At 45.4% G+C, this 14,138-nt stretch overlaps 4 protein-coding genes across 4 annotated transcripts; 3 read left to right on the top strand and 1 right to left on the bottom strand.

Annotated features, from left to right (window-relative positions):
• Positions 1 to 419: 419 nt before the first annotated feature.
• On the top strand, positions 420 to 4,217 carry LOC108136582 (protein Wnt-5). The gene has a single exon (XM_017257894.2). It carries the CDS (start codon positions 892 to 894, stop codon positions 3,601 to 3,603), a length of 2,712 nt encoding a protein of 903 aa, XP_017113383.1. The 5' UTR covers positions 420 to 891; the 3' UTR covers positions 3,604 to 4,217.
• Positions 4,218 to 4,479: 262 nt separating this feature from the next.
• On the bottom strand, positions 4,480 to 5,373 carry LOC108136583. The gene has a single exon (XM_017257895.2). The coding sequence runs from the start codon at positions 5,287 to 5,289 to the stop codon at positions 4,585 to 4,587; it is 705 nt and encodes a 234-aa protein (XP_017113384.1). The 5' UTR covers positions 5,290 to 5,373; the 3' UTR covers positions 4,480 to 4,584.
• Positions 5,374 to 5,662: 289 nt separating this feature from the next.
• Positions 5,663 to 11,140, top strand: LOC108136571 (N-acetylgalactosaminyltransferase 7). The gene is made up of 3 exons (XM_017257879.2): positions 5,663 to 6,318; positions 7,466 to 7,942; positions 8,780 to 11,140. Exons 1-3 carry the CDS (start codon positions 6,114 to 6,116, stop codon positions 9,871 to 9,873), a joined length of 1,776 nt encoding a protein of 591 aa, XP_017113368.1. The 5' UTR covers positions 5,663 to 6,113; the 3' UTR covers positions 9,874 to 11,140.
• A 1,244-nt stretch (positions 11,141 to 12,384) lies between these two features.
• On the top strand, positions 12,385 to 13,149 carry LOC108136659. The gene is made up of 2 exons (XM_017257983.2): positions 12,385 to 12,710; positions 12,788 to 13,149. Exons 1-2 carry the CDS (start codon positions 12,476 to 12,478, stop codon positions 13,045 to 13,047), a joined length of 495 nt encoding a protein of 164 aa, XP_017113472.1. The 5' UTR covers positions 12,385 to 12,475; the 3' UTR covers positions 13,048 to 13,149.
• The last annotated feature ends 989 nt before the right edge of the window (positions 13,150 to 14,138 follow it).

The following is a 14,138-nucleotide window of genomic DNA, read 5'->3' as shown; positions in this document are numbered from 1 at the left end:
AACGAAAGGATATCGATACTATTGCAGTTATTTTAACTTTTGTATTCATTTTTTTCTTAAACAAATATATACTTCTGTTAGAAACATACATTCAAATGAAAAACTGTCGTATGAGTTGGCAAGTCCCGACAAATACCGTTATCAACGATAGCCAGCCGATACTATCGGCATAGTATCGGTTAGCTTATAGAATTGGTTTTTGTTTAAAAGATGTAGCAAAGGGAATTTGTTGGACATGTAAGCACAAAATATAGCTATTAAAGTATAAAAGAGCATGCTATGCAAATGTGTCAATGTGTGCCGATAGCTATCGATATACACTATCGACAGGGTCTGTCCCATCGCCAGACATCTCAACATGTTGCACAACATTCTAGAAAACGAAAATATGTATAAGTGGTCGTGGTGATGGTGGTTGCTCGCAGACAGCAACATGCAATATTGGACTGCGTTCGAGACCACGAAAGACTTAAATGCGGAACGAGTTCTTTCAGTTGTTTACAAATTTCCGTTAAGGGTGGTCCACACTGCGTCGCGGTTGCCTTTTGTTGCCGGTTGTGGTTGATTGTATACATACATACTATGCTCAAATCCAGTTCTCATTTTATTATGCTACAAACACAAACTCTCTGCGAGTGCATCAACTGGAAATCCACAATCAGCAGCCAGAGCCAAACGCAACATCTAAAACGGATTCGTATTCGTGGACTCAAACGGGCTTGAATCCGACCAAAAAAGAGAAAAACCAAAAAAAGACGAAACAAAAAAAAAAAAAACCAATTTTTTTTTTTTTTTTTTTTGGTACTCCACACACACACACGAATCGCTGAATCGCTGGAAACGCTCAAAACGCGTAGGGAAAAAGGAAGAAAAATCACAATAATAATAATAATGAATTGCTCTAAAAATACGCACTTTCTGTTGTTGTGGCTGTGGCGTGGAATATGTGTTTTGCTTCTAGCACCACCACAATGGACTACACACTATGTTGCAGTTGGAGCAGTTGGAGCAGTTGGAACCTCGGCTGGAGTTGGAGCTGGAGCACCGCCTGGACTCCAAGGTGTGCCCACCTGGATATGTCTGGGCCTGAAGTCGCCGTTCATTGAGTTTGCCAAACAGGAGGAGCAGCTGGCCAACACCAGCATACCGTTGAACATCACCAAGGACGAGACGGTGAGCATGCACCAGGAGGGACTACGCAAACTGGGCACCTTCATCAAGCCCGTGGACCTGCGCGACTCGGAGACTGGCTACGTCAAGGCCGATCTTACCAAGCGGCCGAACATTACGTCGCGACCCATACATCCCATCCAGGAGGAGATGGACCAGAAGCAGATCATCCTGCTGGACGAGGACACCGACGAGAATGGCCTGCCGGCCAGTCTCACCGACGAGGATCGCAAGTTCATTGTGCCCATGGCGCTGAAGAACTCGTCGCCCGATTCCCGCTGGATGGTCACCGCTCCCACGCCCTCCTCGCTGCCCCTGAAGTCCACACGAAGCTTTGTGCCCGCCCCCATGGCCCAACTGGAGGCGGCCGATCCCACCTCCAACATCGATGACCTCAAGAAGCACATACTCTTTCTGCACAACATGACGCAGACGAACTCCAATTTCGAGTCCAAGTTTGTCAAGTTTCCCAGCCTGCAGAAGGACAAGGACAAGTCCACCACCGGCGGCTCACCCACCAATGCGAAGCGTCCCCAAAGGCCCGTCCATCAGTATTCCGCACCCATAGCGGCGCCCACACGTAAGGTGCCCAAGGTGGACAATCCCGGCCAGCCGCCCAGTGGTGGCTACTACCAGAACGAGGAGACTGGCAGCAATCAGTCGCAGTTGAAGCCCACGGAAACGTCCGTTTCACTCGCCGGCAACCGATTGAAGGAGGAGCCGCAGGTGCTGCTGCTCAACGAAACGCTGTCCACTGGAACGACGACCACCATGTCATCGATGGAGCCAGCACTACCAGCACAGACCACCATGAATCCGGTCAAGGGACAGGGGCAGGGACAGGGACAGGGACAGCGGACCACCAAACGTCCGCCGTGCCTGAGGAATCCGGAGTCGCCCAAGTGCATACGGCAGCGGCGGCGGGAGGAGCAGCAGCGGCAGCGGGAGCGAGACGAGTGGTTCCGCGGCCAGTCCGAGTACATACAGCCACCGTTCCAGCCCTTCATCCAGACCATCAACAATACGCGCCGCTTTGCCGTGTCCATCGAGATACCCGACTCCTTCAAAGTCCACTCCTCGGAGGGATCCGATGGCATGTTGCTTTCCCGCGTGGAACGCTCACAGCCCGTGAGCAGTGGCAGTAGCAGTAGCATCAGCAGTAGCAGCATCAGTAGTAGTAGAAAAATCAAGTCAGACTATATTAAGGTATCGATGGACAATCCGTCCGTTACGGATTACTTCAAGCACGATGTGGTGATGACCTCGGCCGATGTGGCCACCGTCAATGAGCCCCAAAATGTGACAACGAATGGGAATGGCAACGCGAATGCGAATGCATACTTTGAGAGGATCGATCTGAATCCCAGCAATTGCTATGCCGCCCATGGACTGAGCACCAGCCAGAGGAAGCAGTGTGTGAAGCACACCAGCGTGATGCCGGCCATCAGCCGGGGGGCACGGGCGGCCATCCAGGAGTGCCAGTTCCAGTTCAAGAACCGCCGCTGGAACTGCAGCACCACCAACGACGAGACGGTGTTCGGCCCCATGACCAGCCTGGCTGCACCCGAGATGGCCTTCATCTATGCACTGGCCGCGGCCACGGCGACCAGTTTCATAGCCCGTGCCTGTCGGGATGGCCAGTTGGCGTCGTGTTCGTGCTCGCGCGGACCGAGACCCAAGCAGCTGCACGACGACTGGAATTGGGGCGGTTGTGGCGATAATCTGGAGTTTGCCTACAAGTTTGCCACGGACTTTATTGACTCGCGGGAGAAGGAGACGAACAGGGAGACGCGCGGCGTGAAGAGAAAACGGGCACGCGATGGCCTCAAGAAGAACAAGAATCGGCGCCAGTCGGATTTGGACAACCTGGACGGCGGCGGTGGCGGCGGCGGCGTATCGATCTCCTATCGCAGCTCATCGACGGCCAAGGCCAGGAGCCTGATGAACTTGCACAACAACGAGGCCGGCCGTCGGGCGGTGATCAAGAAGACCAGGATCACGTGCAAATGCCACGGCGTTTCGGGGTCGTGCAGCCTCATCACATGCTGGCAGCAGTTGTCCTCCATACGGGAGATCGGTGACTATCTGAGGGAGAAGTACGAGGAGGCCACGCAGGTGAGGATCAACAAACGGGGACGGCTCCAGTTGAAGGATCTGCAATTCCGGGTGCCCACCGCCCACGATCTCATCTACTTGGACGAGAGCCCCGACTGGTGCCGCACCAGCCACATGCTCCACTGGCCGGGAACCCATGGACGCCTCTGTCAGAAGAACTCGTCGGGATTGGAGAGCTGCGCCATACTCTGCTGCGGACGGGGCTACAATACGAAAAACATTATTGTTAAGGAACGCTGCAGCTGCAAATTTCACTGGTGCTGCCAGGTCAAGTGCCAAGTCTGTACGAAGGTACTCGAGGAGCACACATGTAAATAGGAGCATAGGGCATCGAATAACAAAAAGCGTTAAAACTGAAACTTCTTAATGTTTGTGACTAAGCCATAAAAACAAAACAAAACAAAACAAAACAAAACAAAGCGAATAATTATTTATTGAAATTGCATTTAGTAATAATGATTGTATTTAATAATTTTTACTAATTTATCGCCTTTTTAAGCACACTACCACGCTAGTAGTAATGTTGAAGAGCAAATCGGCGAATAAAAATACATTTGCAAGACATATTGCTTCTTAAGATGCTAAGTAAAAAAAAAAAAAAGGACACTGACACACTGAAACTGACACTGCTGCTAAACAAACTAGTTTACTTATGCATAGTTTTTAGATATCATTAGTTGATAAGTACGATTCTGGTAGGGTTTGCAATTCTTTTCGAAAAATACAAGGCAAACCATCTTGGTTTCAACATCATTTCAAGCGACTTTTAAGCATTTTTCATCAAGATAATATTATTTTATGAATGGAATAAGTCATCCCACACTTCTCTAGCTTTAATGGTTCCCGAGATCCCCTTACATAAAACAGTTAATAATGCGTGTATAGATTTCTGACTTGGTAGTTATCTAAATAAATCCAATTTTAAACAACAATTGGCTGTTGTGTAGCTACATTTTATGGGTCGTTTGCGGGTTTATGGTCTACGTTCCATTTGTTTAGCTCAAAAAGTCGCTGATATCCTGATCATAAAACTCTGTCTTTCTGTAAGTACTTCTATTTTTAACTTGATAGTGCTCTTAAGGAACATATACAATCGTCTCCTTTCGGTTCTTCTCGATTTAACAGTTCCTGAAAATCCCATGTCTAAAAATAATGTATATTTACATTGGAAACTGACTAATTTTGAACTTTGTATTCGGATGAACGCCATTGCGAACGCTTTTTAATCTAAGAGTTTCGTTTGCAGGGACATCTTAAGTAAATGGTAAATGTTTACATAAAACAGTGACTAATTAATTGCTAGCTATCCAAATAGACCCCATTATTGAAGGCTAGAGGCCTTCCATTTAGGGTATTTCGCCCCCGAATCTTTTGCATCCTGACGTGGTGGTTTAGATGAACCTCCGGCAGATGTTCGCCATGTCTGTTGTCCAGGAAATCCGAGTCCACCGTGTACATTCCGCAGACGACGGCCTCCTTGCAGGTCTTCTCCAGACGCGTCTGCCACATGTGATAGTGCCGGAATCTGGACAGGTTCTTGGTCCGACTGGGCCAGTCCAGCCAGTAGAATTCGCTGAGTGTGTCCAGGGCGATTAGTTGCACGGCGGGATCACTGATGATGGCATAGCGGGCATCGATTAGGGCAGTTTTTAGATCCTCGGTGGAGAAACAGTTGAGGAATCGCACACGCCTCACGCATTCCCCGGCAATCTTCGCCAGCTGCTCCTCCGGCGGTGATTCCTCCGCTGCTCCTGCTCCGGAATAACTTCTCAACTCCGTTGTCATACTCCTGGTCAGGGATTCCCGGCTGATCTTGTGACTGAGGTTTATCAGGAGGACGCTCCACTGGCGACCACCGAATTCGTAGGGCGCCAAACAGTGGGCCACCAATTGCTGGAGCACCAGGCTCTTGCCGCTGTCCGCCGGACCGGAGATCTCCACCAGGGACTCGTCTTCAAGGCCGCATGCGCCAAATACGGCGGAATGCAATTGCCGCGTAACCATATTTAATTAAAAACAAAAATTTAAATTGCGTCACAGGTAAACACAGCACAAGAGTTATCGATTGCTGCCCGACGATAACATGGGATGTTATCGACGTAAAAATTAGTTAACGGGACCTCGCTACGTAGTGGTATGCAGAGGCCGTAGCACACACACTTTAAACAAAATAAAGGAATAGTTTTCTCTTAAAACAGCAGGCCATAAAATAAATGTTAAATATATATATATATATAAATGTACATACATTCATATATATATATATATATGTATATTAGGTTCCACAAGGCACTGCTATCGCTGCGCTGCCTATCGCTGTTTGTGCCTATTTTTGGCCTAACGCCTGCTCAGCGGGTAACAAAAACGTCAAAACGCGTTCATACCAGTTGAACATTTCTCGCATTTTTTGTTTACGTTTGGACCGCGAATATTCGTGCACCTGCACTCGCAATTTGTTCTGTGTGCCAGCGGCGCTTTTTCGCCGGCAAGTGAGTTCCAATTTGGGAGCCAAGAAGCCGCGTAATTCGACGAGCCGGTGTACTCCAGTTATTCCAGTTTACAAGCCAACGCCAGCACTTGCTCATTATCGGCGAACGGCGTTTGATCTCCGGCTGAATCTCCGAACCGAAAGTTCTTTTGTTCTGCTTTCTGGCCACCTTTCCCCGCTCCCCTCGCGCCGCACCGCATTTCCCGTGCTTCTTCTTCGTTTTTGGCCACCTAGACACGTCAACAGATTTTGGAAACTTGGAATCGGGAATTGGAAATTGGAAATTGGAAGCTGCGAATCTGAAATTGGAATCGGAGAACTGGGAATCGGGAATTGCGAGATGCGCGTGAGCAACATCCGCAGCGGACGGATCTGCCGGCTGGCACTGTGCCTCCTGGTGCTGCTCCCGCTGCTCTATCTGCTGGCCAACTGGAGCGATCACCACAAGCGCGTCCAGGAGGCGTACCACACGCGCTTCGGCGGCCCCAAGTTCGCCCACCAGCGACTGGAAGGACGTCCGCGGGAGGTGCCCAAACTGGTGGAGGGTAAGTTGGACCAGGATGAAGGATAACCCATTCATCCCCAGAAATGAAAATTAAATTTTCATTCAATTCTGATCGATTTCATTCAAAACTGGCTTTAGCTAGCTATTGTAGAATTGCACCAGGATAAAGGATAATAAGGTTAAAATATTTACAACTATTATTAGAAACTGGTTTATCAATGCCTCAATACTTAATCCCGAGATCGTGAAGGATACATTGCATCAGGATAATGATAATAATGTCAAAGAATTCCGAAATTTCATTGAAATTGAATTAGAACCCTCTAGATCAGTCAAAATATTTACAAAAAAATGATAATTCCCTGATCGTTCACACAATAGCATTGCTCATATACAACCAAACCATCTAAAATATTCAGTAACTTTTGTAATATATGTACATATGTATCACTCAAAACCGGATTTTTCTTGGCATAAACCATTAATATTCACTTGCATATGTTACATGTCCGTTGAAAATGTTCTATTGTGGTCTTAATCACTAATGACTAAGCTGATGATCATAAGTTGGATCAGGACAAGGGTCAGAATATCCTTTTAGCCTTTATATAACATTAACTTAACAGTATTATTTACCAATTTCCGCTATATAGCATTCAAAACCTATACCATTGGTATTGAGTGTGTTATGACTTTAAACATTAATAAGACGGCGTTAAATAGGATTAGGGTCATGAGATACCTAAAGAACAGTCAATTTAGAGTTGTCTCTAACAGCCTCACCCGTAATATCCACTGAATTGTGTTATACATTCTTCAAAACCGGCTTTGAAATGTCTCTAACTATTGGTGCTAGAAAGAGCGGGAAGAAAGCGAATATAGAACAGTCATTCCCTGCGTATGTTGCTTACTAACCACAAAAACCTATTGTGTTTTGATAGTACAGAAACTGGCAAGGGTTTGGTAAGCTATTTAGATGCCCTGGCCAAAAGAAGTACTCATCAGCTCAAAGATATCTGCTCCTCCTGCATGGGTCTAAAATTATACCCTCTGGAAAAGCATATGTACATTGGCTTGGCCAATATTTATACAAGTGCTGTAGGCTTGCGCACATATTTGCATTTGCATTTGCGTTTGCATTTGCATACGCCACTCATTCACTCGTCTTTTTGCATTATTTTTTTTAGGCCTGGGCAACTTTGAGCCCAAAGATGTGAAGCCACGTAGCGGACCCGGCGAGAACGGAGAGGGCCACAGCCTGTCGCCGGACAAGAAGCACGTGTCCGATGCCTCCGAAATGGAGTACGGCATGAACATCGCCTGCTCCGACGAGATATCCATGCACCGATCGGTGCGGGACACGCGGCTGGAGGAGTGCCGCCACTGGGACTATCCCTTCGATCTGCCACGCACCAGCGTCATCATTGTCTTCCACAACGAGGGCTTCTCGGTGCTCATGCGCACCGTGCACTCGGTCATCGACCGCTCGCCCGCTCACATGCTGCACGAGATCATCCTCGTCGACGACTTCTCCGACAAGGAGAACCTGCGCACCCAGCTGGACGAGTATGTGCTGCAGTTCAAGGGACTGGTCAAGGTGATCCGGAACAAGGAGCGCGAGGGTCTCATCCGGACGCGATCCAGGGGAGCCATGGAGGCAACAGGTGCGTTGGCACACTCATTATCTTCAGTTAAATGCAAAGAATTTCTTACTAGTCTTTATGATTTTAAAATCATTGAAGTAATAGGGCCAATGAACGTGTCATAATGTACAAAATCTTCAGATATTTTTATCAATCGTTGAACATTAGGTATTTGGAATACTAATTAATGAATTTCCACTTTCTCTGTCTTCGCGTGGAAGTCATAGGTCCAAAGAACGTGTCATATTTCAAAGAATCTTTTATCTATCTCAAGATATGTCTATCTATGTTATAGCTGAACGTACGTCAGTTATTTGAAATTATAATCAATTCCCTTTTGTTATCTATCAAATGATTGAGCACGCAAACTTGAGAGTTTGTCATTCCAATCTTATAAGTCTCAACTTCAACTTACAACATGAATAAAGTGAAGAAAAAAAAGTAGGTTTTTGTGCTATTCAAGTGTAAAATAAATAAACAATGAAGCAGAATGAAATGATCCTTAATTTCTATGCAATTCAAGAGACTTTAATAATTCCATACATAAATTTCAGATTCCTACTTTTAGGAATATCTATGTTTTTTAATATATATATTAAATTTATGTTCGATTACTAATTGTAAGATATTTGATAGACTTTAAAAACCCTTAAGGGTATTCCAACATTCAATTGTTTGCAGATGCTTGCTTATAGGACTATAAAAAACCCATCAGAGTATTTATTGTTTATAGATTCCTGACATTAGTTTTATATAGGTATTTCAAAAATCCTTAACAAGAGACTTCTTATAGTATTTAAACACACCCTTTTATTTTTAAGCTCCTGCACAATCCCTAATACGATTTATGCCCCGCAGGTGAGGTGATCGTCTTCCTGGACGCCCACTGTGAGGTGAACACCAATTGGCTGCCTCCGTTGCTGGCCCCCATCTACCGGGATCGCACCGTGATGACGGTGCCCATTATTGATGGCATTGACCACAAGAACTTTGAGTATCGGCCGGTCTATGGAACGGATAACCACTTCCGCGGCATCTTCGAGTGGGGCATGCTGTACAAGGAGAACGAGGTGCCGCGCCGCGAGCAACGCCGTCGTCCGCACAACTCGGAACCGTATCGCAGTCCCACGCACGCCGGCGGACTGTTTGCCATTAATAGGGAGTACTTTTTGGAGCTGGGCGCCTACGATCCCGGCCTGCTCGTTTGGGGCGGCGAGAACTTCGAGCTGAGCTTCAAGATCTGGCAGTGCGGCGGCAGTATCGAGTGGGTGCCCTGCTCCCGCGTCGGCCATGTCTATCGCGGCTTCATGCCCTACAACTTTGGCAAGTTGGCCAGCAAGAAGAAGGGTCCGCTGATCACGATCAACTACAAGCGGGTGATCGAGACGTGGTTCGATGACACGCACAAGGAGTACTTCTATACGCGCGAGCCATTGGCCCGCTACCTGGACATGGGTGACATCAGCGAGCAGCTGGCTTTGAAGAAACGCCTCAACTGCAAGAGCTTCCAGTGGTTCATGGACCACATCGCCTACGATGTGTACGACAAGTTCCCGGGTCTGCCGGCCAATCTCCACTGGGGTGAACTGCGATCGGTGGCCTCCGACGGCTGCCTGGACTCGATGGGACACCAGCCGCCGGCCATTATGGGCCTAACCTACTGCCACGGCGGCGGCAACAACCAACTGGTACGGCTCAATGCCGCCGGACAGCTGGGCGTGGGCGAGCGTTGCGTGGAGGCCGATCGGCAGGGCATCAAGCTGGCCGTCTGCCGACTGGGCACCGTCGATGGTCCATGGCAGTACAACGAGCACACCAAACACCTCATGCACCGCGTCCACAAGAAGTGCATGGCCCTGCATCCGGCCACCCAGCAATTGTCGTTGGGTCACTGCGATGTCAACGATAGCTACCAGCAGTGGTGGTTCAAGGAGATACGCCCGCACTGGTAAGTCCAGTGTCGAGGAGGATCAGGAGGATGAGCAGCAGCAGCAGCAGCAGCAGCAGCAGGAGGAGGAGGAGGAGGATCAATGGATGGATCACAAGGGTTTCAGCCGGGGCAAAACGGGGGGCGATATTTTAGACAAAAGCAATTTAGTGAAAATGAGAAATGGAATTGTTGTTGAATGAAATCATACATGAAATCATACAGATATATACTCGTGTAGGCATTTATGTAACGCACTGTACACATGCATTGCGAGCGCATGGAACTTCCCTAGGTAATCAGGATCCAATATATTTTTAAACCTAAGGAGCTACGACGTTGTAAAACAATTTCGTAAAGACCTTTTATTTTTTTTTGTTTAGATTGTTGATATCGAATCGTGAAAAATTCTCATATTATATTACTATATTTGTAAGCCACACTAAAAACGGGAAAAAATTTGACCAGTTAGAACAATTTCTAAATCTAAATGTGTATTCGAATAAGGTTTTTTATTGGCATTTATAAAGATTGATTTAAAATCATCCAGTTAACGGATTTAAAATTTACAAAAAGGCACCTAGTGTTGAACCTAAATCATCACATTTTGATTGTCAAATCGGATAAAATAGTTACCAAACTGATTATTAGGATCCAAACCTGGTGGGATTTCCATGTCCTTGCGCTCAGTGTCCTTGCGTATGAGTGAGAGAGTGCGATAGAGATAGGGATAGGACGGAAGCGAAAAAGAGAGAGACGGCGCGAGAGCGGGATGGGTGACAAGTCGAGTGCAATAGAGGATCTATATAGATTCGTTTATGGAACGACAATGGCCGCAGATTGTTTTGCTTTATGATTGCCACAACACAAATTTAGGTACTAACCCTAGTCTATACTCATTTAACTCCAACTAACCCAAGTCTATACTCATTTAACTCCAACTAACCCTCGTCTATACTCATTTAACTCCAACTAACCTTAGCTTAGTTTCTATGCTGCCACATTCCCATCTAATTCTAATCTATTATAATCCAATCAAATCAAATCCAAACCGAACCGAACGAGTCTGCAGCGAAGCTCGGCTCTTTATCCTATAACGATATTATTTTTGTTCTGTTTTTTCGTAAAGCTCTCTGTACCAGATAGTCGTAATCGTCATTGATCGTTGCAAGTGCTTCGGGAGTTCGATTTTTGAAAACAATATTTTACATTCATGTGTAACTTTAGAGTTATCGATAAGTCTGAATAATAGAATATAAATAAACATGTTTTCTAAACACTTTACCTTGTAATCCAAGCTGTTTATTATTTTATCTTGTGTGGGTGACTTCAAATTATTTTTTAAAATATGTTTAAAGCAGAGGAAGTTCTGACATATTTAAAATATCTTTCTTCTTGACTAATTAAACAATTTGCAAAAGGTTGTAAGTTAATAACAGTTCTCCAAAAGGCATTGTTCGTTTTTAGCTCTTAAGATTACCAATTTACTAATTTTTTAAATAAAATTAAGGACAGAAATTCAAAAATAGTATAAAAAATCATATTCTCATCAGGACAAATAACAACATTTTGTTTTCTGAAAAATGTGAACCCAACATAAATTGTCTTTCACAAAACGATCTTTAAACTTTCTTACAAAAGAAGTTTTCTTCCTCAAAAATAGTATAGTATAGTTATTATAGCGTATAGAATGACAAGTGAATCTTTTTTTAGGCAAATGAGTCAGTGTTTATTGTTTAGTCAAATCAACAATATCGATGGAAAACTTAATGATTCTCGATTTGTCTTGAAGGTACTTGACGCCCCAGTTCCAGGGAAGTCCGCTGGCGATAAGATTCCGGGAAGATATTTCCTAATGCAGGAGGGGAGCGGTAGAAGGGTCCGATATAAAACAAGCCGGCAGGTGGCAATCCAGAGACATTCGATTGCGTTAAGTTTCTCTTGGCTAATCAACAACAGCCAGAAATAGTAGCATGTTTGGCGTATACTGCTACTGCTGGATAGGCCGTACTTCCAAACCAAAACCAACACAATTGTTCGGAGACGGAAAGGGAGTGATTAGATCCGAGCGCAATAACACCAAAATTGTTCAATTTCATTGATTGAAGTGGGAATGTTTCTTATCAGTGTTATTATTGTTACACTTTTTTGAGGTAGCTTCACTTTGAAGGGTGGCTTGGAAATTTTATACCCCATCCTCTAAACGACCGGTTATGTTCAGATGGCCCTGAACGATTCCGGCGACAATAATAATAAAAAAAAAAAAAAAAAAAAGAAATGTCTCTAAGGTTATGGTTTTTTTTTTTAACTCAGAATCTGTAACTCCTTTGGGTGGCAATTATTTTTGTATATTTCAAAAAAGTTGGTGTCCTTAAGCAGGGTACTTCTGCCTTCGGTGTTAACCCTGGATTCTGGATTACACATTGTCACTTGCCACTCGAAATTGGCAATGGGCCTGATAAGGCAACCGAATGGGTGTGATTCAAATCAAAGCAGAGACTTCCCCTATCCAGTATAAATAGGTGGTTTCTCAGACCTTGGCCATTCATTCATTCCGCGACTTCTAAACGCCTTGGCTGGAGATATATAAGTTTAAACTCTAACTAAATCGAATAAGAAGCTGAAAGATGTCCAAGCTAACCGTGATCCTGTTGACAGCCCTGCTGGGTTGCCTTGTCTCCGGTGGAGCGGCTGGCAAAATCCGTGTGGATAGCAGCGAGGTTCGAGTGGTGAAGGACATTCATGTGTTTGCCGCTCAGCATCCGGGTCTTCGGATTCAGGCCCTGGACAAGGAGGTTGTGCCGGGCAAGGCGCGTGTGGGAAGCCAGACGCTGCGCTATAACCTGGGAGCCCGCATTCCCAGTGAGTAGTCCCCCAAAGAATAGACTTTGTCTAGCCACTTAACGCGTATCACCAATTACAACCTGGCATACTTTCAGGCGATCGTCTGGTGGCCCAGGCAGCCGATACCTTCGAGTACCCGCGGGCACAGGACGTCAGCCTGCAGTTGACCTATCCGGAGCAGGGCGCCGGCGCCATCGTGTCCTACGTGGAGCTGCTCTGCACCCAGGACACCAGCGATGGCTCCGCCTACGTGGTGGCCGGCGGCATCGGCCAGCGATACATCTCCATCGTTCTGGAGGCCAGCAGCACCAAGAACTTCTCCTACCAGGTCCAGTACTACGGCGTACCGGAATAGGCATCATCCATCGTTTTCCTTTAAAATGTGTGTCCTTTGACTACAATTTGAACTACAATATATATGTGTATACAGGCAGACTAATGTCGGTCCCAAATGTGAGATTAACTCGATATAAGTAACAACTATGGTTTCAATTTCGGGCTAAGATCAGTTAGTCAAGGATTAACTATATAACTGTCAAGGATTTGGTTTGATACTTAAACTTACAGGCTGTCGAGTGCCTAAAATCAGATTCGTCATATATTTAAACTCATTCAGAGGGAAAGCATTAGCTGAATAACAATGGATTTGGATCTCCAAATATCTTATTTAACGCATCCCAATTCGGCAGTTGGGTCATGGTTTTTAATGAGCTAATGCTCATAAATGTACAGAAACTTTTTTATAAAAAAAAAAAATTAAATTCAACATATAAACAAAAATGTTAGATTAATCAACAAACCAACAAATTTAAGATAAATTTTAAAACTTTTCTTTTTTCTTTTTCTTTTAATTTTTTTTTTTTTTTTTTTTTTTTTTTTTTTTGCTCTGTGTAAAAGTGAGTGCCCCTATTGGACAGCGGCAAGATGGTTGCTCGTGGGGATCATATATCATCATTCCCTCAGGCTATTCGGTAATCTCGAGTAATTTGAAATTGTTTTCGTCGCTCACGCGCCTTCCACTCGAAACTTATGACAACCAGTGCCATAAATCTGGGACAGCCACTCACCTGCACATCTGATTTGGATTCCGATTGAGAACTCGTTGTGTGGAAAGTGAAACTGAAATACAATTGGATTAGACTGCCATGGGTTCCGACGCACAACATTTTTACTTCTAAAAATAAAACTTCCTCTGACGTTGCTAAACTTTCCACCTATCTGTTGGGATCTAAGAAGGAATTCCCCAGCACCATGATTCATTGAACTGAGTCAGTTCACTGAACAATGGCTAAACTCCCACGCGCGCCCTGCAAACAATTGGGAATAACCATCTAAGCAAGCATACTCCACTCTACTCTTTCGGTGGCCATCACTTCGAGCCACTGACGATGTAACTGGGGAATTGACGACGTCAGTCCAGAATCGATTCATGGGCCATGCTGCTTA

The sequence above is a fragment of the Drosophila elegans genome, unplaced genomic scaffold, assembly GCF_018152505.1.
Source record: "Drosophila elegans isolate 14027-0461.03 unplaced genomic scaffold, ASM1815250v1 contig_149, whole genome shotgun sequence".
In the NCBI taxonomy this organism is placed as follows: domain Eukaryota; kingdom Metazoa; phylum Arthropoda; class Insecta; order Diptera; family Drosophilidae; genus Drosophila; species Drosophila elegans.
Note: the sequence above shows the minus strand (reverse complement) of the source record. Positions and strands in the feature narration are given on the sequence as shown.